We start from the raw sequence: 23,873 nt of genomic DNA, 5'->3' as shown, positions 1-23,873 counted from the left end.
ATTGCCGATTTGGCGAAGCTTGTTGCACAGTTTTGCACATGTCTAGTGCTGAGCACATCGTTCCTCTCACCTCGCCCCCGTGCCGGATTTCGTGACCGGGTAGAATTCATTCATCTTCCTCTGCTTCCCTCCGCGGCCTGGGACGGATCCAGGGCGAGATTTCCGTTTCTTCCCCGCCGCCACCGCTGCGCGAAACTTCTCCATCCTACCGCGGACCCTCTTCTCCCTGCAGAGCACAGCGGGAGGACATACTTGTATGTGTATATATTATATACAGGGATTCTTTTTCTGGGATACAAGGATATGCTGTGTCCCCACCTTTTTCATACGGTTACTGTTTAAGCTATTAACACAATAGCCGTCTGAACATCTGTCAGCTCTCGCGTGCGAGATCTCACGCATGCGCAGGTGGCTACAGCTTCATTATTATCACTTACACAGGAAAAGAACATACACCACTTGTACACACAACAAAACTGGAAAGCACAACCCACATGTATGTGTATGTAAGTCATACACTCTGCTCTGTGTGTATCAATATATGTATGTTTGTGTAAGTCATACAGTCTGCTCTGTGTGTATCAGTGTATGTATGAGTGTGTAAGTCATACAGTCTGCTCTGTGTGTATATGTGTATATGTGTGTGTAAGTCATACACTCTGCTCTGTGTGTATCAGTGTATGTATGTGTGTGTGTAAGTCATACAGTCTGCTCTGTGTGTATCAGTGTATGTATGAGTGTGTAAGTCATACAGTCTGCTCTGTGTGTATATGTGTATATGTGTGTGTAAGTCATACACTCTGCTCTGTGTGTATCAGTGTATGTATGCGTGTGTAAGTCATACACTCTGCTCTGTGTGTATCAGTGTATGTATGTTTGTGTAGCCTCGTGCCCCTGGCTACACTTTTCTTTGGCCTCAACACTATGTAGCCAGGTCCACTTGTTCCCCACTTACCTCCTGGTGCTGCTGTGGCTGGCCGCGGCAGCTGGGGCGAGTGCCGGTGGCATGGGAGGGAAGCTGCGGGAGCACTGCGGCAGTGAGAGGGGCGACTGGGTCACCGGAGCTCCTCAGTGGGAGGCTGGGTGAGTGCCGCCATTTTGAAAGTGGCGCATGCGCAGTGTGAGGCTCGCACATGCGCTGTGGCCTAGTAGAGCGACAGCCATTACAGACAGGGTGCTGTAGGGGAAGGTCCCTCAGATAGGGACATTTCCCCCATTAGAGAATAGTGTCAGGGACACAGCCAGACGCCGCGCAGAGACTTGCGGCTATGGACTGGGACCAGACCACCACCGAAAGTTAAAGTCTCTCCTAAAGGTGGGACACTCCAGCGGGAGGTCACCCCATGCAGAGCTGGACCCATTCGTTGATGACAATGCGGGATCAGACTGGTCTTGTCAACAGTTGGCGGTGCCCGGGTGCTGGAGCGCCCGGCAGGTATCACGACCCTACAAGTGCACTAACAATCACACACATTCTGTGGGTAGTGCTACCACACACTTTGGGGTGGGGTTTGGCTCCTGTGGACACCGGGGTGGTTAGATGCCCAGGGCACCTCAGTACTTTGGGGGAAACACACCAGGGTGTATAAGGTGGTGGTTGGACGGTGGGGCACTGTGTGGGCACGGCTGCACGAGGCCTGTATATTATGTGTTATTAGTTGTGTTACCAGTAAAGATAATCTGTTATATCACTGTGTGCATATCATTTCTCCTACTGTGTGTTCCTGGGCAGGGGTCATCCAATTGCACTTGGATCCCTCCCAGGTGGAGGCGCTGTCATCATATATATCAGGTACACCCCAGGCTCCCTGCAGCGGAGAATCAGGCCTCCTGTGAGCCAATAAGGTAACGCACCACACGTAGTCTCCCTAGACACGGGGGAAAAAGGGCAACAACTATGCCCTGATAAAAATAGGCAGTGTTGGGGTTAAACTCCTGCACAGAGGCCTAGCTTGCAGTTGCATCCGGGATAGCTACAATGTTACCATATACAAGGGCAGGCCTACCGGCAGTTTGGAGTGTCATGCCTGGGGAGGGTACTGACTGGGTCACATGCAGATGGTCTGATGCCTGTCAGTACCTGGACCAGCCCTGTCATGGGGCAGGGTTACAAACCCCTTCCCCGGGTAGAAAAGTTGGCGCTCCACCAAATTTGCTCTGACTGTCTCCCCTCCCTCTGTGGAGTGGAAGTGCTTCCACCTTGCCCCATCAGGGGGTAAGGGGGTTAAGGAGGGGCTCTTGCGGTCTCAATCCCCTTGGGTCTGCTCCAGGGACCATGGAGGAATTGGAGAACGATTGGAGATTGCCAATAAAAACCAGTTGTACCATGGCTGGGCTGTCTGTGTCAGTGATTGAGGAGTGTCTGTGGGAAGAACCCCTGTCATTAGCAGGGGCCCTACAGACTGGAGGCGCTGCATCATGGAACAGATTCTGAAGCCTGCCCTGTTACCACTCCCCAGTACCATCGGCAGAGACTCACATCTCCTGGAACCAGCAGGTATGCACCATATCACACCCTGTAACTACCAAATCTCCTTTAGGGGGGGGGGGTGGAAGGTGTTACATTTGGAGGCACTGTAGAGACATCAACAGGGACAGCCTAAAAGGAATTGGATATATGCTATAGGAAAGTGAATGGGGGCACTCACTGTATCAGAGCCATTTAAGATGGGAGTAAAGCTTATGTCGCTGTACAAAGGGGGGTATGCTGGTGTATTAAGAGGTGCTTGAAAACCACCGTATCAGAGCTATGTCCTTTCAAATTGTTCTAAAAGGCTGAGATGTTTGTGAAAAACATGGTATCAGCCGGGTGCATTAGGTAATGCGCCCAGGGATCCCTCTCCGGGAGAGCTCCAAGATTGGGGGTATCATGTGTACCCCACTACTCGATTGCAATGTTCCAGGGCTGAGAGGTGTCTGAAAACCATGGTATCAGCCAAGGGCACGTGGGGTTAGCCGGGTGTGGATCTCTGGTCCGGGACCAGAACCCCCAAAGATGGCAACGCCAGCGTGACCTAATCTACTGTGCTGCGGGGCGTGTGGAGTATCCTAGGGTGGATCTCTGGTCTGGGACCAGAACCACCAAAAAGGGACTTTGCATTAAACTGCTAGACGAAGAGCGGTGTGGAGATGAGGGGGTTAATCAGGCCATTAATAAAGGTATTATACCCAGCTGATTAACCCCAATTCGCATTGGGAGTGAAGGGGTTAAATGTATATGCATTACCCTGATGTATTTGCCCCTGTCCCAGCCTTCTTATCCACATTTTGCAGCCTGTTCCCTGCCTGCAGTAATAGAATTGCATTATAAACTGTGCTATTAGGTTTTTAGGCACAAGATGGCGTTGTGAGCACTGAGCCGAGCGCTGATTGAAGAAGCGTGGCTGTATATGGGAGGTCTGCTTTGTAGAATAGGTATCCATTTCTAAGCACTCGACCTCGTAACCGCAAAATCAATTGGATAAGTGGCTTGCGGTTAAATCTGAAGTGGTTTTCCAATAGAATGTATCCGTACCATGTTAGCTCGCGTAACTTGAAAGGAGGAAAGTCTATGGCCGTGGGAAGTAGGTCAATTGACGTGAGAACTAGGTGAACTTAGAATCCCACAAGAAAGCCTTTCAATTAAGCGGGCTAACTCGCGAACGGAGATAGCGAGCACCCTAATTTTTGGGGTGCAATTCCAAATAAAGAAACCAATCACACACATATAAAATTTACAGTTGTGGCACCCCCAGAACACATTGTTTTAATAAAGTGTGTAATACTGTGAGTTTTAAAATGTACAGGCAGGAACAGTGTTTTCTGTAAGCTCGGGAAAAATCCTTTGGCATGTAAATATGCTAAGGGTGAATGAGCTGAGGGTATTTTCCTTCCTGCACTTTAAAGAGCCCCTGCTAAGTGGGAGACTCTGAATCTATTGAAGTCCGGAGTTGAAAAGCCTCAGAGATCCAAAGTGTGAAAATGGCCGGGATGTTGCTGAGTGCCAGATCCCGGTACTCGGCATGAGCTATTCACACCTTGGGACCAAACCCCCGACTAAGGGTCGCAAGTTAAGGGGTGTACACCAGGTATGCTAAACCGCATGGGTGTCAAGCAGACACATGCGCTTTGCAAGCCGGAAAGCCTTTTTTGATCGTTTTGCAAACTCCGGGCAAATCAGGGATTGGTGGGTTAAATGTTCCCATGGAGGGGATTGGGCACATATGTTAGAGATAGGATTGTGAACCCTATAACCATTCCTGCCGAGCTATCCCCGGGGTGATTCATGATTTGACCAAGCTCTACGCAAGATTTCGTTCGAACACAGCGGTAGCGGTTCCAGGACGCAAGGGGTTAACAACATCGTAACTAAGGATTTACCCTTACTTCAGGAATTCGTTAGCCCTGGTGACTCCCAAACGAATTCTAACGAACAAGGACGAAATTCCATCAGTTGGCGGAGATATTAGGTCGGCAACTTGCGACCTAGCCAAACGGACTTGAAACCAGAGACAATTTATTTAGTTTCCCCATCCCAGTAAGTGTTATATTAAGTGTATTCTGAGGCTGTCGTGTGTATGTCTATCAAGGAAATAAATGACAATTTATTTTGCCCTCCTTGTTGTGTTCAGTCGAAAATCCCAAAAATATAAAAGTGTTAAAAAGTACTGGTCCACCGGTTCCTGCCGACAGCGGAGAACCGCGTGGTAAGTTTACAAGATGCAAGCTCAAGATTTGAAAAATATCTGTGCCTTGGCGCCAAAGCCGTAGCTGCGCCCTTTCTATCCTGCATGGACTCCTGATTCCACCAGAGGGAGGAGTCGAGGAGCTAACGGTCCACCTCTGAGGTGTAGCCGGTGTGAAGATTGAGATAATGTGAGTGGCTATCATCACCTCCATTTTGGCCTAAACCACCATTTTCTGAGTGTTTGCTATATGAATGTATATTTGTCTCATGCGTGAATGAATGAACTGTGAATGTTTGAATCTGCAGAGTATCGCTCCTAGATATAACTAACCCTTTTTAATTCCTACAAGGCAGGCAAGAATTGAAATAGCATTCGTAAGCAATTTCTCATGTCTTAAAGATATTCCTGCTGACCATAGTGTAGTTGTTATCTACAGTACACATACAGGGCTGAACACAGTAACTCCCTTATGTCACAGGGTTGGGAGGCCCACATTATGGTAAATTATCGATAAGAATATAGCAATGTAAAGCATATATATGTATCAACTAATATATTTTTGCATGTCATCATATCATCACTTATCTGTAAGCCAGCCCCCTTAAGGGGTGTATTACTCATTTTGAAATGTATAAAAATGTGATACTAAGCAATATGTTTTCAGAGGCTTGAGTTCTTTCTGAATTCTTGTCTCCCAAATTGTGCCTTGGTACAGATAAACTCATGTGTTACGTTTTGAACCCTGTATTTGACTCATTGATCTTATTTCTAAGCTTTGACAGATGGCGCCCGAATAGGGACCCAATATCTCGGGACCAGGAAACCCAGACGGAGCAGCTGCCTACATTACTCAAACGTGCACACTTGGAATAAGGTATGGCTTTATCCTTTTTAACAAAAAAAGCCGTTAGATTAAAGTTTGAGTAATCTGTAGACAGTTTATTCTTTATGGGCAACCTACCTGAGTGACGGGACACCCTGTATCACGTGAGTTTATCAATATTATACTGATCAGGTATTGTTATTGTTGTTTTTGTATTATTGCCATAAACTCAGGTTATACCGTGTGCCGCTAAACGGCAGGGCCAAGTAAGGGCCCGGAAGGTATAATAATTAATAAGGTGTTAAGTCTCCTAGAACTTGGGGAGAGAACTATTGTTAAGGAACAGCAGGAAACTGTTTTTAAGGCCACTGTTCCTTAACTCTATATTCTACTTATATTATACCAAGGGTTGGGGCACCTTATTGGAACCCGATCGACTGGCGTTGATCGGGGATGGATCAGATAATAAGGTGGTAAGTCTCAAAAAACTTGTAAAGAGAAGATTTTGTTAAGGAGCAACAGGTGACTATTTTATTTTTTTAAGACCACTGCTCCTTAGCTCTATATTCTACCAAGTAGTGGGCACCTTATTGGTACACGATCGACTGGCGTTGATCGTGTAATAGAGGAGAATTATGGGGAACCTACATTCTCAGTCGCCGGCGCAGGGTACGTCCCTTGAAATTATGTGTGGACTTTATGGCAATAAAATGTTTTAAAAATGGATATTTAGTGACGCAGAATATATTGAATAAGAAGGAAAGTGAAACATACAGTATCAGGCTCTGTTTTAAAAATAACTGCAGCATTATTGGACCCCCTTTTTCTAATCCCCTTTTCCTCTTCCCCCTTTTCTCACCCTTTTTCACTGAAAAGGAGTTGCATGTCTGTGAGGCACAGGAGTTGCATGTCTGTGAGACATGGAAGTTAATTAGTAACCTAGGAAGAAATGGCTTGAATTTAAGAATGTTAAAGTAGTTTTTTAGGAATGAATGCATTAATACTGCATGGAAAAAGAAGGGAACATCCTCTTTAAATGTTTTTTGTTTGTTTTTATCTTAGAAAGCTCATAGAAACTAGTTTGATGGCATAATAATATACATGTATAGCCTGGCCTTCGGCAGCTATAGCTAATTCTGGGCCTTTCCTCTGTCAGTCCTGTTAGAACAGGCAGTGGAAAGGTTAATTCCTTCAGTTGGCCTGTTTGTGAGTTTCAGCTCTGAAGTATTGTAGCAATATTCAGAGGCGGCCTAAGCAACATTTGAATGTGTTAATCCAAAGGGTGGATATGGGTTAGAACACCCCCTAATGTGTGTGTGAGCCAATCGGTATCCAGCTTTGAGTTGTAATGATTCAAAGCTAGAAACACTCCCTGAGGATATTCAAATTGAGACATATTCCCAAATTCAGTTAGTTAGTTAGTTAGTTAGTTAGTTAGTAGGAGAGAAGAGATTGAAGAGAGGGGACAGAGAATCGTTCTCCACCTCTTGCCCCACCTGGGTAAGGAGGGGGGGGAAGTTAAGCTGCCATGAGCAGAAATGCAGAGAGCAGGATCAGGCCTATGATGTTCTGCTGTATGCTGTGTATGCTGCTCTGAATAAAGATCCACAGAAAAGAAGCTGCTGTGTGTGTCCCTGTTCCTGTGTATGGAGAATGGAGTGTCAGTGGGGGTCTCTCCTCTGGAGACCCCAGGGATCCCTACTGGCTGGAGGCACTGCACCACCCAGAGAGAGCAAGGTAACCTGTCCCACACCACCTCCTGTCCCTGTCCTGGTTCTCCCCACAACACCGCGGAGCCCTCAGCCCTCCTGTTTGCCAGCAGGTCACAGCACCCAGACCACTCAGAGTGACCAGAAGGAGTGTACCCCCCAATCTCATGTCGGGTGGGGTACCATAGAAGGGTTACAATTGGAGGCGCTGCTGAGATATATATGAGGACTGCTCCCCAGGACAGGACAGGTTTTTCAACGGGACAGGTTTTCAACGACAGAGGACCATGCAGCAGTTTCAAAGACTTTGTATGCAGCACAGAACAGCAGCCATAGACTCTGCCGTGAGGGAACCCCTCCTTGAAGCTCCCCCAGGGAGGGGGTTACCCTAATGAAGAAGACCTTGCTGTGGGACTATTCCTGGTGGCTATACACCAGGGAGCGTACGTCTTTACATGCACTTCAAGGGGACAGAGGCTGCTCTATGATTGCATAGGGACCTTTGTGCACCCATCTACATTACTAAGAAGAAAATAGGGGCCGGTTCCTGAGGCTTCACCAGGGAGCTGGCTGCCTATTAATGGCACTGCAGCAGGGGCGACTAACCTGAGGCGTCCCCAGGGAAGTGTGGCCACCCTCCTGTACCCACAGCGGAGAGTGAGGGGGACAGGGAACTCTGGGGATTACGCCTATGACCCCTGTGCACCCCATCTAAGAAGAAAAGGGAGGCAGGTCCCTGAGGCTTCACCAGGGAGCTGGCGGTCCCTTAATGGCACTGCAGTTGGGGCGACTAACCTGAGGCGTCCCCAGGGAAGTGTGGCCACCCTTCTGCACCCCACGACGAAGAGAGAGGTAAGGGGGCAGGGACTACAAGAGAATGTCTGTAGGTCCCTGTGCACCCAGCAGTAAGAGTTACTGCCGTCCCTGTGCGAGGCGTTCCCTGATGCTACCCCAGGGTGCGTGATACTCAAAGATTTCAGGGACAGAAATGTATTTGTGGCTCCTGAATGCAAACGGAGACCCCACTGTGCTGGACTATGTTCAATCTGGCGTTTCCTGCTCCTACAGGGATGTCATGTATTTTGTGCTCTCAAAATGGCGGCTCCAGCTCCTCTGGGGGCCGCATGGACTCTCTTTGTGCTCAAAATGGCGTTTCCCGCCTTACCAGGGAAGCCATGTGCTGTTCTGCAAGGATTTCTGCATTTTGCAAGCTTGTGCTGATCTTCAGCTTGCAAGAAAGTGCGGGAACTGTTCAAACCCCTCCCCCATTGCTTGTTCTGGATTGGACTATCCTATCTACCAGGGGGAGGAGCTAAGTGTGTTCCACAGAGCAACAGGAAGTGAGGGGCCAGATGCACTTCCACTTCAAACACTGGTGGTTGTGTCTGCCAGGCTGCCTTGCTTGCTCCTCTATGAGAGACTGGGCCTGTGTGCTGAGAAGCCTGTCAGCAGCACAGAGGCTGATGACATCACTGAGGTCTCTACCATTACCTCCACCGTACCCGAGTATGCTGTGGAGCTGTCAGTTCCAGTAACTGTTGCTGGTGCCTTCCATCTGATCCCCGCTGCCAGCGTGGGTGCTACACCACAGAGGTATCGGCCGATGCCTCCCACGTACCCGATGCGGCTGGGATCTGCCCTGCTACTCATGGCGGTGAGCTGCGTATCCTGTCTACAGATCCCCGCTGGGATCAAGCCCAGAAAGCTGCGGAGCTGTATCTGCGGCGTCAGCAGGAGAAGTGCCGGCCGGCACCACCCCTGATGACTGCATCGACTACCATTGCTACTCCACCACTGGGAGCTAACATGGCCGCTGAGTCGCCCGGCCGGGTGAGCTCCAGAGAGATCCAGGCCGCTCCGGTGAGTATTACCCTTCCGGTTGATCCTTTCCTCCTGGCATGCAGGGAGCGGAAGAAGTCCCGGGGGGCCCTTCAGGCCCAGGCGCTGGCTGAAGCCCGCTGATGTAAGAGCATAGGGAGGGGCAAATTGAACTTGACCCAGGACTGTGCCATTGCTCCTCCCGGGGAGAGTGCCCTGAACGTGCCCCTAGAGACTTTGGTGCTGGCCCCTTGTCACCGAAGGCCACAGTCCCTGAGTCATCTGCCCCTTCTGCCCCGCATTCCCCATCCAACACCAGTCTCAAGGTGCGACCCTTGACCCCCAGGCCCTCTTCACCTGGAAGCCCCGTGGCTCCCTATGGACAATATGATGCTATGTCTGTTATGCAATTGGAAGGGTCTGTGTATTGGGGGGGATTGTGAAAAGATGGGCTATGAGTTCCCATATCTACCTAATGATACTGGGAGAATGATCAGGAAGCCTGCTCATTACTATTAATGTGTTCTATTACTGCTGTAGTAGAAATGGTTCTGTTTAGTTAGTCACTGTATTGCCATGTATCTGTGTCCATGCAGTAGTGAGTATGTCAGTTCTGTCAAGCTGGAGTGCATAGGAGTTATTGCATTTCAGCTCATGTAATTTACAGGTGTTGCTCAGCAAGGTAAGGGTTATACCTGCTGCAGTCCAAGCCGGGACGGTTGGAGTTTTACCAGAGGGAGTATATAGCCTGGCCTTCGGCAGCTATAGCTAATTCTGGGCCTTTCCTCTGTCAGTCCTGTTAGAACAGGCAGTGGAAAGGTTAATTCCTTCAGTTGGCCTGTTTGTGAGTTTCAGCTCTGAAGTATTGTAGCAATATTCAGAGGCGGCCTAAGCAACATTTGAATGTGTTAATCCAAAGGGTGGATATGGGTTAGAACACCCCCTAATGTGTGTGTGAGCCAATCGGTATCCAGCTTTGAGTTGTAATGATTCAAAGCTAGAAACACTCCCTGAGGATATTCAAATTGAGACATATTCCCAAATTCAGTTAGTTAGTTAGTTAGTTAGTTAGTTAGTAGGAGAGAAGAGATTGAAGAGAGGGGACAGAGAATCGTTCTCCACCTCTTGCCCCACCTGGGTAAGGAGGGGGGGGAAGTTAAGCTGCCATGAGCAGAAATGCAGAGAGCAGGATCAGGCCTATGATGTTCTGCTGTATGCTGTGTATGCTGCTCTGAATAAAGATCCACAGAAAAGAAGCTGCTGTGTGTGTCCCTGTTCCTGTGTATGGAGAATGGAGTGTCAGTGGGGGTCTCTCCTCTGGAGACCCCAGGGATCCCTACTGGCTGGAGGCACTGCACCACCCAGAGAGAGCAAGGTAACCTGTCCCACACCACCTCCTGTCCCTGTCCTGGTTCTCCCCACAACACCGCGGAGCCCTCAGCCCTCCTGTTTGCCAGCAGGTCACAGCACCCAGACCACTCAGAGTGACCAGAAGGAGTGTACCCCCCAATCTCATGTCGGGTGGGGTACCATAGAAGGGTTACACATGTCATGGAGTAAAGTGTTTGTATGCCACTCGGATAGTTAATGTATGTATGTATGTATGAATGTCTTTATTCATATAGCGCCATTAGTGTACATAGCGCTTCACATTGTCACTTGTTGTACTAATCATAAAAATAACAAATAAATCTCTTGTAAAAGGGTCATTTAAGTTTAAACCCTTTTGTCAAAGTGTATTAAGCCTGCTGCCATTTACAAGGCATGACAGTAGCATTTAAAATAAACCTAGGAAGTATTGTATGTTAAAGTCTGTTAGTGTAATATTTTAAAAGAGAATGAAAATTTGGCAGTTGTAAAAAGAAGTCATTTCACCCTGACTCAAATATGAATTTGTATTTTTTTCACAGTAGCACATGTTTGTTCCTGGGCGTAGGAAATACTGTGTTACAATATTTAAATGAAGTTTTAAATTTAAATTGCATGTGCTGATTTAGAGGAGTCAGGGCTAAAAGCAAGGTATATCTATAATGCAAAGTTTTAAAAAGTAAATGTTTATTTTTTATTTAAACAAAAAGAAAGAGTCTGATCTTATGGAGTAAGGAAGCTTTATTAAGTTTTACTCTGGCCCACAAGATTAAGATCGTGTTGGAGTTTTGTAGAAAGGAGAATGAATGTTGATGGAAGATAAACTCAGAGAACGTGTGTGTTTGTGTGTGGGTGTGTGTAAGAAAGATAAGGAATTTTAAATATATAGTAAATAAAACAATAAGATTTATGTTTTTATAAGAAGGGTTGCAGAGATGTTTTGTTTTGTTTGTAGTTATCAAGGTTTTTCTGTTCAAACTTATATTAGGAAACTAACGGTTTGTTTTCTTAAATACACTGCTCGTCTGATTTTTGAACAGCAGTCATTTAAAAGAGGGAAGGTTAAAAGCAGCCAAGTGGGCTGGCCCCCCTCCTCCAGCTTAAGGAATGTACAGAGACCACGTTCCAGACATGAAAAGTTAACTAGAAACTGAGAGAAAAAAAAAAAAGAAATGTTTAAAAGCAGCTTAGTTATAGTATGGGGAAAGAGAATGATATTGTAATTTATTTATTTTTGGGACTGAGTTTGCAGGGTCAAACAGGTCTGTTTTGGGTTTTTATCTTATTTTTTGTAAAGTTCATTTTGCTCTGTATCAGAGAAATGTGAAATTATGCTTTTTGTTTTTTGTATCTATTTTAGGATAAATACCTCATAGTTTATGAAATGCTTTAGATGGCATAGCCCCCATTATGTAGGAATTATTACAAGGGGTTATAATCCCCACATGCAGTATCCAAATTACCTCTACGCAGAAACCAGTAAACACATTTCAATTCTATTTGTTCTAATTAGGAGATGTTTTTTAACGCTATTTGTTATAATTGTTTCATTAACAATACAATAATATTTAATATGTATTTCCGTATTTGAATAGTGTCAAAAGTATACTCAGTACTTCACAAAGCGTACAATATAAACGGGTAAGCATAAAATCAGATATGAAATAATTTTTCCTATAAAGTTAACTGCATATGTGATGTATTTTTATAACTTTTAACCATTACCTCTCCTTTCCCTCCAAAAGGTGTCTTAATTTGAACCCTGATCTATAGCCTCTCATTTTAAAGAATGCAACTGTAGGCTATCTAGAATTTATTTATTTTTTAAAGCAGTAGCTATTGTTAAATTCATGATATATATATATTTAAATCTCAAGCTGCTGAAGTTTTAAATACCATTATTCTTTGTCGTATGTTGTTCACATGTCATAGGATTTGCATATGAACAAAAGAGAGGATAATTTATATGATTTTCCATTACACACCTGTCTATATGCGGACTCTGCCTATTTTGTTAATTGCAACATTACCTTATGTGTGTTGTTTTGTTATTTATCCTTGAATATTCCTTGCCGATATGACTCCATTCATATTGTGTTGTGTTTTGGTGCTGTCTACTCATTGCTACACATAGCAACATGTTATTGCATGAATATTCATGTAGAGAGGGATATACCCCATCTCTTTACATTTTCCAGCATAACTATTGGATAGCTTTATTTTGAGTCTGTTTGGGAACTAAGTATTAATGTGATAAGCTGCTACTACGCAGTGTTTTGTGGTGAAGCTAATTAGCATTGTTAGTATATTATGGTCACTGGCCCCTCATGTTCTGATAGGGCTTTACACTCGTGTTCATAATAGCATTTTTGTTTACCGTATACTGTCTGTTTCGTTCACATGGGGACTCTTTTATTTATGATTTATTATTTGTCATTTTATGCATTTTGTAAGTTTTTAGCTTGTAAAAAAGTTGTATACGTTTTAGTTGTGTTATAGTTAGGTTTATGTGGATATTTCCCATTTGGTCTGTAATAAATTTGATATTAGTGGTATTAGTTATTTAACTGGTACTTTATGTATATTTTGCAGTTTACAATGAGTGCAAGCTTTAGGGACTTTTAGTGACAACCTCTTGCCACTTATCAGTGTTCTCTTACGATACTTTCCTATGCACCGTTGATTTCTTTCTTTTGTAATTGGTGAGCAAGGTATTTTTTGTGTTTATTTTATATGCGGATGCCAAGATAGTGGTGAAACAAAAAAAACAAAAAAATTTGTGCTGATACTAAATTATAGTGGTTAAAAGCGCTCTCCTTGTGCTTTTATTAATGAAATGTTTAAGTCTCTCCAAACTTAGGTGCAGCTTATACAGTCTACCAAGGAGAATACAAAGCAGCATCATCACAAGAAAAAAGTGCCGGCACCACCGTAAACAGCTAACAAAGACAAAGAATCATCAAGCCAGCGTTTTTTACCAACTGTTAGTGTATCTAGGCACAATAATCCTAGAACATTTAACCACCAAGGAATTAAGACTTCAGGCAAGGCCCGGTCTTAAACGAACAATTTGTTTTTTCTGAACTCAATATTATCAAGGCCCGGACTTAAATGAACAATTTGTTTTTTCAGGACTCTATATTAATTTTATGCTTTAGAGTGTGTTTTTAAGATGTATGCCCCGCTAGGCAAGATCAGCCTACACCATCCAGATGATGATAAGGGATGATCAGTTTTGAAATATTTGTAATGTTCATTGTTTTATGGTCACATCATTTTGCAGACAATCATACAATCTTGCACAATGCTACACAGGTTAATGGGTCACAAGGGAATATATACAATGAATCCCTGCCATATTCTAGTGGCCCCCAATGACGTAAGAGAGAATTACATTTAACCCCTTGAGTAGGGATACCTTACACTAATGCCGAATTTAAAATGATGAAATGTTAATTTGAATTTGTTTACAGGAAACTTTTCTAAACCGAATTCCACTGGTAAATGAGGTTCCTTTAGGTGGATTTTACATAAATTACACTGGGAACAACAATCAATTTATGGGTCAGGTGTCTCCACCAACTAATGAAACTTGTATGAAAATGTATTTACAGCCCTGAACTAAAAATGTACAGGGAGGATGAAGCCTTAATTTTTCAGTTTAATTAAGATAGTAAAAGGTGCTTACACAAATTCTAGTTTACCTAGGGAGTGTATTGGATTTGTGGAAAATGGGCCTACAGAGTATTACCATGTGGTTGGACAGGGTCCTGCTATCTAGGTACAATTGTACCTGCCTTTACAATGACCCACTGGCAGGATCAGGAATAGCAGAGCCACTTCCAACGCACAGGGGTTGAAAAGTAGTCTATGGAAAGAACAATTTTGGGCTTGCTTATTTCCTAATGTAGGAGTTGAGTTGCTATATGACAGGCTCAATGTACTTACGGATGTATTGGATGATGTTCTCAATCATACAACTACATTCATTAATTTACTTAATCAAGAACAGGTACAGATTAGATTAATGGCCCTACAGAATAGAAAGGCTCTGGACTATATTTTAGCGTGTGTGCCCGAGTTAAAGAGCAATGTTATGTTATTTAGAGATCAAAGTGGTAAGATTGAGCATGAGGTAGAGAAGATCGCAGAGATACAGGAGAGATTAAGGAAAGGTGGAGATAAGAGGTGAGTTTCGTTAGGAATTACCATGTTGGTTGGTTTTCTAGAAGCGAAACTGATGGATGGATTTGTCTGTGTGTTTGCAGTTCTGATTGTTTTGTATGACTGTGTCATGTGCAGTAAATCCATACTGCAAAGGTGTGTAACATCCTCTACCCAGGCCATGCCACTGATCACAGACGACACTACGGAAGATGCAATCTCAGAAGGAAAAGTCAGTCCTCCTCAATGGAATACAGATGAAGATGATGGCAGAAAGACCAACCTGGCTGATATGCTAAGCCAGCAGCTCTGTGAGTTTTCAGAACTATCAAAGCCATGCAAATTGGGGCCCTCCAGGCCAGTGCAACGCTTCTGAGTTTTATCTGAATTATCCTTAAAAGACTATGTTTTCAAGAATAAAAAGAGAGGACTGTGAAGATTGAGATAATGTGAGTGGCTATCATCACCTCCATTTTGGCCTAAACCACCATTTTCTGAGTGTTTGCTATATGAATGTATATTTGTCTCATGCGTGAATGAATGAACTGTGAATGTTTGAATCTGCAGAGTATCGCTCCTAGATATAACTAACCCTTTTTAATTCCTACAAGGCAGGCAAGAATTGAAATAGCATTCGTAAGCAATTTCTCATGTCTTAAAGATATTCCTGCTGACCATAGTGTAGTTGTTATCTACAGTACACATACAGGGCTGAACAGAGTAACTCCCTTATGTCACAGGGTTGGGAGGCCCACATTATGGTAAATTATCGATAAGAATATAGCAATGTAAAGCATATATATGTATCAACTAATATATTTTTGCATGTCATCATATCATCACTTATCTGTAAGCCAGCCCCCTTAAGGGGTGTATTACTCATTTTGAAATGTATAAAAATGTGATACTAAGCAATATGTTTTCAGAGGCTTGAGTTCTTTCTGAATTCTTGTCTCCCAAATTGTGCCTTGGTACAGATAAACTCATGTGTTACGTTTTGAACCCTGTATTTGACTCATTGATCTTATTTCTAAGCTTTGACACCGGATATGGTGAGCACCCGCAGCAAACGCACGTGGTGACTGAACAAGTGAGACCAGCATCTGAGCTTCTCCTTACCACCCACCTAACGTACCATGTCTATACCTGCTGGTCAATGCTTTGAGCTGGCCGGAGGTCTCTTGCTGCTGCAGGATGCCGGAGAGAACTGCCTACACTTCATCTGCCCCGTTTGCGACCACCCAGGAGACGAGCTGGAAGTCGTCTCCCGCTGTCAGCGGTGCGATGTGCCATACCTACAACTCCGGCGGCAGGGGCCTGGGCCACCAACGACCACCCTAAACATGGGGGAGCCATGGAGTCTGTACGGCTTAGCCCGTAAACTACTGACCTTGTCCAGAAAATCATCCGGGGAAGCCAAGACGTAATATATGGGCATCATATACAGTGTATGGTCTTTCTCACCCAGACCAGTATGGTATGAACTTTGTTTCGTGAGTCAGTGCGCTCTGTGTGCATCAGTGTGTGTGTGTGAGTCAGTGCGCTCTGTGTGCATCAGTGTGTGTGTGTGTGTGTGTGAGTCAGTGCGCTCTGTGTGCATCAGTGTGTGTGTATGTGTGTGTGAGTCAGTGCGCTCTGTGTGCATCAGTGTGTGTGTGTGTGTGTGTGTGTGTGTGTGCATCAGTGTGTGTGTGTGTGTGTGTGTGTATGTGAGTCAGTGCGCTCTGTGTGCATCAGTGTGTGTGTGTGTGTGTGTGTGTGTGAGTCAGTGCGCTCTGTGTGCATCAGTGTGTGTGTGTGTGTGTGTGTGTGAGTCAGTGCGCTCTGTGTGCATCAGTGTGTGTGTATGTGTGTGTGAGTCAGTGCGCTGTGTGCATCAGTGTGTGTGTGTGTGTGTGTGTGTGTGAGTCAGTGCGCTCTGTGCGCATCAGTGTGTGTGTGTGTGTGTGTGTGTGTGTGAGTCAGTGCGCTCTGTGTGCATCAGTGTGTGTGTATGTGTGTGTGAGTCAGTGCGCTCTGTGTGCATCAGTGTGTGTGTGTGTGTGTGTGTGCATCAGTGTGTGTGTGTGTGTGTATGTGAGTCAGTGCGCTCTGTGTGCATCAGTGTTTGTGTGTGTGTGGGAGTCAGTCTGTGTGTGTGTTTGTGTATGTGAGTCAGTGCGCTCTGTGTGCATCAGTGTTTGTGTGTGTGTGTGTGTGTGTGTGTGTGTGTGTGTGTGTGTGTGTGTGTGTGTATCAGTGTATGTGAGTCAGTCTGCTGTGTGTATCAGTCGGTGTGTATGTGAGTCACTCTGCTGTGTGTGTGTGTGTCAATATGCTCTGTATGTATCAGTGTTTGTGTATGTGAGTCAGTCTGCTCTGTGTCTATCAGTGTATGTGTGTGTGTGTGTATCTGAGTCACTTTGCTGTGTGTGTGTCAATTTGCAATCAGTGCATGTGTGTACCTGAATCTGTGTGCTATGTGTGTGCATGCAAGTCAGTCTGATCTGTGTGTATCTGTGTTCACTTACGCCTGTATGCGTGTGCTTGTGTGCATGTGCACGCTTGCATGTATGTGTGCGCTAGCATATGTGCTTGTGTGCATGTACATACTTGTGCGTGTGAACGTGCATGCGTGTGCATTTATGTATGTGTGTATGCATGTGTGTGTGTATGTATTGTGACAGAAACCAGGGGATGGTAATAAATTCCATATATAGGGCTCCCAGGATACTAAACAGTTTCTATCCTGTTTGGCCTGGGAGTGCAGCCTTATAATACATACACTCCATCCCACAGTTTGGCAAGCGCTGGAACTGAGGGATGAGAGATCCAGACCAGAGTTTGTCTGCTGCCTGATTTCTGTCACCTGTCATGCTAATTAGGAATCAGGTATGTAAGACTGTTTTCCTGTTTGCTCTGGTCTCTCCACAAGAGCCAGGAGGCTGGAAGGCTGCTGAACTACAGAGGGGAGAAGCCTCTTCCCCAAACAGGTTCAATCTTTCTGTTCATTTGTATAAGACTGCAATAGTACCTTGTTTTGTTGTTGGGAGTGGAAAAGCCACTTCCAATCTTGAGTCAGGGATATCTAAGTTAAGTTATCGCTCAGGTGAGCAGCTTTTGTTTTGATCTGTTTTCTGTTGTATGCACTGTGGCAGTCTCAGTGCCTGGGACTGAATAAACCAGGCATAGCCTGTTTAAAGGAACAGTACGTGACGCCTCATCATTTAACCTACCCTAAAAGACCGTGTTCTAAACAGTCCCGGACAAACGACGGAGCCCCAGAGTAAGCCGTTTGTCACATATGGTGGAGAATGCGGGCAGAACACTAAAAGGTCTGGGGGTTAAAGAACTTTAAAGAAAAAAAAAAAAAAAAAAAAGGTTTTTTTTTCTCTCTCTCCAAACAAGATGGAAGACGTGGTGAGTGCCCTGGTACGCAATATCGCTGTCCAGAAAGACGCGAATGAAGCCCAGCAAAAGATTAATGCAGCCCTGCAACAGGCGAATGAAACCCAGCAACAGCTGTTAATAGCCCAGCAAGAGACTAATGCAAACCAGCAACGGCTGTCAATAAACCAGCAAGAGACTAATGCAAACCAGCAACAGGCGAATGCAAACCAGCAAGAGACAAACCGCTTGCTGAGAGAGGAGCAACAACGGTTCGCCCAGGGCTTACAGCAGGAACTCGAGATCCTAAGGGGGACTATCAGTAACCTTCCACTGGCAGAGGCAGCCCCAGTCCCGAAAATGACCAGGGCAAGCCACTACCTTCAGAAGATGGGACCCTCGGATGATGTGGAAGCCTATCTTCTCACGTTTGAACGCACGGCACAGAGAGAGGGATGGCCAGAAGCTGAGTGGGCTGGTCTAATCGCACCCTTCCTAAGCGGCGAACCCCAGAAGGCTTACTTTGATCTAGAGCCAGCCGAAGCTAACGTCTATGCAAAATTGAAGTTCGAGATCCTCGCCCGCCTCGGCGTAACCACGGCTGTTCGCGCCCAAAGGTTTCACGCATGGTCCTTCACGATGGATAAAGCCACCCGAAGCCAGATGTATGACCTCATCCACCTCGCCCGGAAGTGGCTACAACCCGAGATCAACTCAGCCAGCCACATCGTGGAACGGTTGGTCATGGACCAGTTCTTGAGAAAACTTCCCTCTGCCTTACGCCGTTGGGTCAGTCGGAGTGACCCCCACAATGCGGATGAGCTTGTGGCCCTCGTAGAAAGGTACAATGCAGCAGAAGAGAACCCGCAACCCACAGTCGTGGAGCAACCCCACTACCCAAGGTTCCAGGACTCTTCCAGAGACGGTAAAAGGGTACCGGGGTTAAGGGGCGCTGAAGAGCGGCGACCACCTTCACGCAGCACCAGCAACAGTGGTTCGCACACTAAGGGCAATAGCCAACATGGGGAGCCGGGAAAAGGCTCTAAGTGGGACACAGACTATGTACCTAAATGTGTAAATTGTCATGAGAGGGGCCACACAGCAAAAATCTGCCCACTAAATGATGAGCCCATGCAATGCAACAGCGTGGAACCTTATGCGCTGTTGTCCCAATGTATGGGCCCTAGCCCAGAGGACCCCTTGAATAACCATTTGTGGTCATTTGTAAAGGTTAATGGTAGGAGGGTTTGGGCACTTCTTGACTCTGGGAGCATGGTCACACTAGTGTCCGAATACCTCTTGCCCATTAAGAAGAAACAGGGAAACAGTTCACAAAGAGTGGCAATTTGTTGTATACATGGGGATAATCATGAATATTCCACTGTTGATGTTTTTTTTTAAACAGAGTTTGGTTCTTTAGATTTCAAGGTGGGTATTGTACCCAAACTGGCACATGATGTGTTAATAGGGACCGACTTTCCCCATTTTCTAAAAATGTGGTCCCCCGCTCAGAATAGCGCCCAGAGTTCAATAGCGGACCATAACGAAGTATTAGAAGAAACAAATCCTTTCCCTTTTTCAGAAATGGAGGTTGCCGAGGGCCCAAATAAGAAGGGGGAAAAGGAGGAGTGCTGTAAAATTCCCTTCCCCATCACTACTTTGGTAGGGAATACCCCAAATCAAGATGTTGATCAGACACTTACCACCCCAGAACCGGATAAGACCCTCGCTGACCTAGAGGTCAGTCCTGGGAGTTTTAAGAAGGCGCAGTGGGAGGACCCCACATTAGCGGTAGCAAGGGGGAATATACGGGACCAGAATAGTACTCCTGGCCAACCAGATAGGTCACTTGCCTACCCCTACTTCGAGGTAGAGAACGACCTAGTATATCGGGTTGATAAAAGGAAATCAGTTACAACTAAACAATTGTTGGTACCACGGACATTCCGTAACGTAGTATTACACCTCGCACATAGTCATCCATTGGGGGGACACCTAGGGGTGGAAAAGACAAAAGAAAAGATTCTCCGAAGCGCCTATTGGCCTGGGGTTCTGGCAGAAATTACGAATTATTGTTCCTCATGCCCAGAATGTCAGATCACCGCCCCGTTCAAGGCGTACCGCAGCCCATTGGTACCCCTTCCCATAATAGAGGTGCCATTTGACCGGATTGCTATGGATCTAGTAGGACCCTTAATAAAGTCTGCTAGGGGACATCAGCATATATTGGTAATATTGGATTATGCCACCCGATATCCGGAGGCAGTTCCCCTACGTAGCACCTCTGCTAAAAACATAGCAAAAGAGTTAGTAGTTCTGTTTTCCCGGGTCGGAATTCCTAAAGAGATTCTATCTGACCAGGGAACACCGTTTATGTCCCAAGTAACAAAAGAGCTATGTAAACTCCTAAAAATCAAGCATCTCAGAACCTCAGTCTATCATCCACAAACAGATGGTTTAGTGGAAAGGTTCAATAAAACCTTAAAGAGCATGTTACGGCGGGCGGTTGATAAAGATGGGAAAAACTGGGATTGTTTGTTACCGTACCTGTTATTTGCCATTAGGGAAGTTCCCCAATCATCCACAGGCTTCTCCCCGTTTGAACTATTGTATGGCCGACACCCAAGGGGCTTATTGGATATAGCCAAAGAGACTTGGGAACATGAGGTTACCCCTTACAGAAGTGTAATAGAGCATGTTGCCCAGATGCAGGACCGCATTGCTGCAGTCCTACCCATAGTGAGGGAACACATGGAGAAAGCTCAAGAAGCACAGAGGAATACGTATAATAAGGGTGCTAGGGTCAGAATTTTTTTTCCAGGTGATAGGGTACTAGTTCTGGTTCCCACCGTGGAGAGTAAATTCCTTGCTAAATGGCATGGGCCATATGAGGTCTTGGAAAGAGTGGGAGAAGTCAATTATAAGGTAAGACAGCCAGGTAGGAGGAAACCTGAGCAAATTTACCATATAAACCTACTCAAGCCCTGGAAAGATAGAGAAGTCTTGTTAACCCTAGTACCCCCAGGTCCGTCAGAGAATCAAGAAACTGACCCAGAGGTTAGCATAGCTGAAACCCTGTCTGTTCATCAGAAACGAGAGGTTCAGAATTTAGTGAGAAGAAACAAAGAAATCTTCTCTATACAACCAGGTAGAACTAGCGTAATTGAACATGACCTAGTCTCTGAACCGGGGGTCCGAGTTAACCTTAAACCGTACCGAATCCCGGAGGCCAAAAGAAAGGCTATAAGTTTAGAGGTTAAAAAAATGCTAAAACTAGGTGTAATTGAGGAATCCCAAAGTGGGTGGAACAGCCCTATAGTCTTAGTCCCAAAGCCAGATGGTACAACAAGGTTTTGTAATGACTACCGGAAACTAAACGCGGTGTCAAAATTTGATACTTATCCTATGCCCAGGGTAGATGAACTTGTAGAGAGACTGGGCAAAGCCCGATATCTCACAACCCTAGACCTAACAAAAGGGTACTGGCAGGTTCCCCTCACAGAAAGGGCAAAAGAAAAGACAGCCTTCTCAACCCCAGACGGCCTCTTTCAGTATAAGGTGCTGCCTTTTGGCTTACATGGAGCTCCCGCCACATTCCAAAGAATGATGGATAAAATTTTAAAACCACATGCTCGGTATGCTGCCGCCTACCTGGATGATGTGGTAATCCATAGTGAGGATTGGCAATCCCACCTTCCAAAGGTCCAAGCTGTGCTTGACGCAGTCCGGTCTGCTGGACTAACTGCTAACCCCGCTAAATGCACTATTGGTCTGGAGGAGGCCAAGTATCTGGGATATTCTATTGGCAGAGGTTTACTCAAACCCCAAACACTCAAAGTGGAGGCGATACAAAATTGGCCAAGGCCAGTTACAAAAAAACAAGTAAGGACCTTTTTGGGGTTAATTGGGTACTATAGAAGGTTTATTCCCAATTTTGCAACTAAGGCAACCCCACTAACTGACCTCACAAAAGCAAGAGGACCGCTAATGGTAAAGTGGTCCCCCGAAACCGAACAAGCCTTTAGAAGCCTGAAAGAAGCTCTCTGTGCCCAACCAGTGTTGGTCACACCTGACTTCTCCAAAGAGTTCGTAGTCCAAACCGACGCATCTGAGGTAGGGCTGGGGGCGGTACTCTCCCAGGAGTCTCAAGGTGAGGAGCACCCCATCCTTTATTTAAGTAGGAAACTAAATCCCCAGGAGAAAAATTACTCCATAGTAGAGAAAGAGTGTCTCGCAATAAAGTGGGCTGTGGAGACGCTCAAATACTACCTGTTGGGGAGAAAATTCCGGTTGGTCACAGATCATGCACCCCTTACCTGGATGTGTCAAAACAGGGAAAAGAATGCTAGAGTGACCAGGTGGTTCCTAAGCCTACAACCCTTTAAATTTTCTGTGGAACACAGGTCAGGGCACAAACATGGCAATGCTGACGGGTTGTCAAGGATGCACTCCCTAATATCCATGGTCGCTCATCCCTCGAGGTCTGAGCTGGGGGGGAGGATATGTGACAGAAACCAGGGGATGGTAATAAATTCCGTATATAGGGCTCCCAGGATACTAAACAGTTTCTATCCTGTTTGGCCTGGGAGTGCAGCCTTATAATACATACACTCCATCCCACAGTTTGGCAAGCGCTGGAACTGAGGGATGAGAGATCCAGACCAGAGTTTGTCTGCTGCCTGATTTCTGTCACCTGTCATGCTAATTAGGAATCAGGTATGTAAGACTGTTTTCCTGTTTGCTCTGGTCTCTCCACAAGAGCCAGGAGGCTGGAAGGCTGCTGAACTACAGAGGGGAGAAGCCTCTTCCCCAAACAGGTTCAATCTTTCTGTTCATTTGTATAAGACTGCAATAGTACCTTGTTTTGTTGTTGGGAGTGGAAAAGCCACTTCCAATCTTGAGTCAGGGATATCTAAGTTAAGTTATCGCTCAGGTGAGCAGCTTTTGTTTTGATCTGTTTTCTGTTGTATGCACTGTGGCAGTCTCAGTGCCTGGGACTGAATAAACCAGGCATAGCCTGTTTAAAGGAACAGTACGTGACGCCTCATCATTTAACCTACCCTAAAAGACCGTGTTCTAAACAGTCCCGGACAAACGACGGAGCCCCAGAGTAAGCCGTTTGTCACATATGGTGGAGAATGCGGGCAGAACACTAAAAGGTCTGGGGGTTAAAGAACTTTAAAGAAAAAAAAAAAAAAAAAAAAAGGTTTTTTTTTCTCTCTCTCCAAACAAGATGGAAGACGTGGTGAGTGCCCTGGTACGCAATATCGCTGTCCAGAAAGACGCGAATGAAGCCCAGCAAAAGATTAATGCAGCCCTGCAACAGGCGAATGAAACCCAGCAACAGCTGTTAATAGCCCAGCAAGAGACTAATGCAAACCAGCAACGGCTGTCAATAAACCAGCAAGAGACTAATGCAAACCAGCAACAGGCGAATGCAAACCAGCAAGAGACAAACCGCTTGCTGAGAGAGGAGCAACAACGGTTCGCCCAGGGCTTACAGCAGGAACTCGAGATCCTAAGGGGGACTATCAGTAACCTTCCACTGGCAGAGGCAGCCCCAGTCCCGAAAATGACCAGGGCAAGCCACTACCTTCAGAAGATGGGACCCTCGGATGATGTGGAAGCCTATCTTCTCACGTTTGAACGCACGGCACAGAGAGAGGGATGGCCAGAAGCTGAGTGGGCTGGTCTAATCGCACCCTTCCTAAGCGGCGAACCCCAGAAGGCTTACTTTGATCTAGAGCCAGCCGAAGCTAACGTCTATGCAAAATTGAAGTTCGAGATCCTCGCCCGCCTCGGCGTAACCACGGCTGTTCGCGCCCAAAGGTTTCACGCATGGTCCTTCACGATGGATAAAGCCACCCGAAGCCAGATGTATGACCTCATCCACCTCGCCCGGAAGTGGCTACAACCCGAGATCAACTCAGCCAGCCACATCGTGGAACGGTTGGTCAT

General features: G+C 45.8%; 1 protein-coding gene across 1 annotated transcript in view; it reads right to left on the bottom strand.

Moving 5' to 3' along the window:
• LOC142474405 (putative flap endonuclease 1 homolog) overlaps nucleotides 1-23,873 on the bottom strand; it is a 125,145-nt gene that overhangs the window by 62,308 nt on the left and 38,964 nt on the right. Inside the window, exon 10 of the mRNA XM_075580864.1 lies at nucleotides 71-226. Coding sequence (XP_075436979.1) covers nucleotides 71-226 — 156 coding nt within the window. The remainder of the gene's footprint in view (nucleotides 1-70; nucleotides 227-23,873) is intronic.

Source organism: Ascaphus truei, chromosome 2 (assembly GCF_040206685.1).
Source record: "Ascaphus truei isolate aAscTru1 chromosome 2, aAscTru1.hap1, whole genome shotgun sequence".
In the NCBI taxonomy this organism is placed as follows: domain Eukaryota; kingdom Metazoa; phylum Chordata; class Amphibia; order Anura; family Ascaphidae; genus Ascaphus; species Ascaphus truei.
This window is presented reverse-complemented; position numbering and strand designations above follow the sequence as displayed.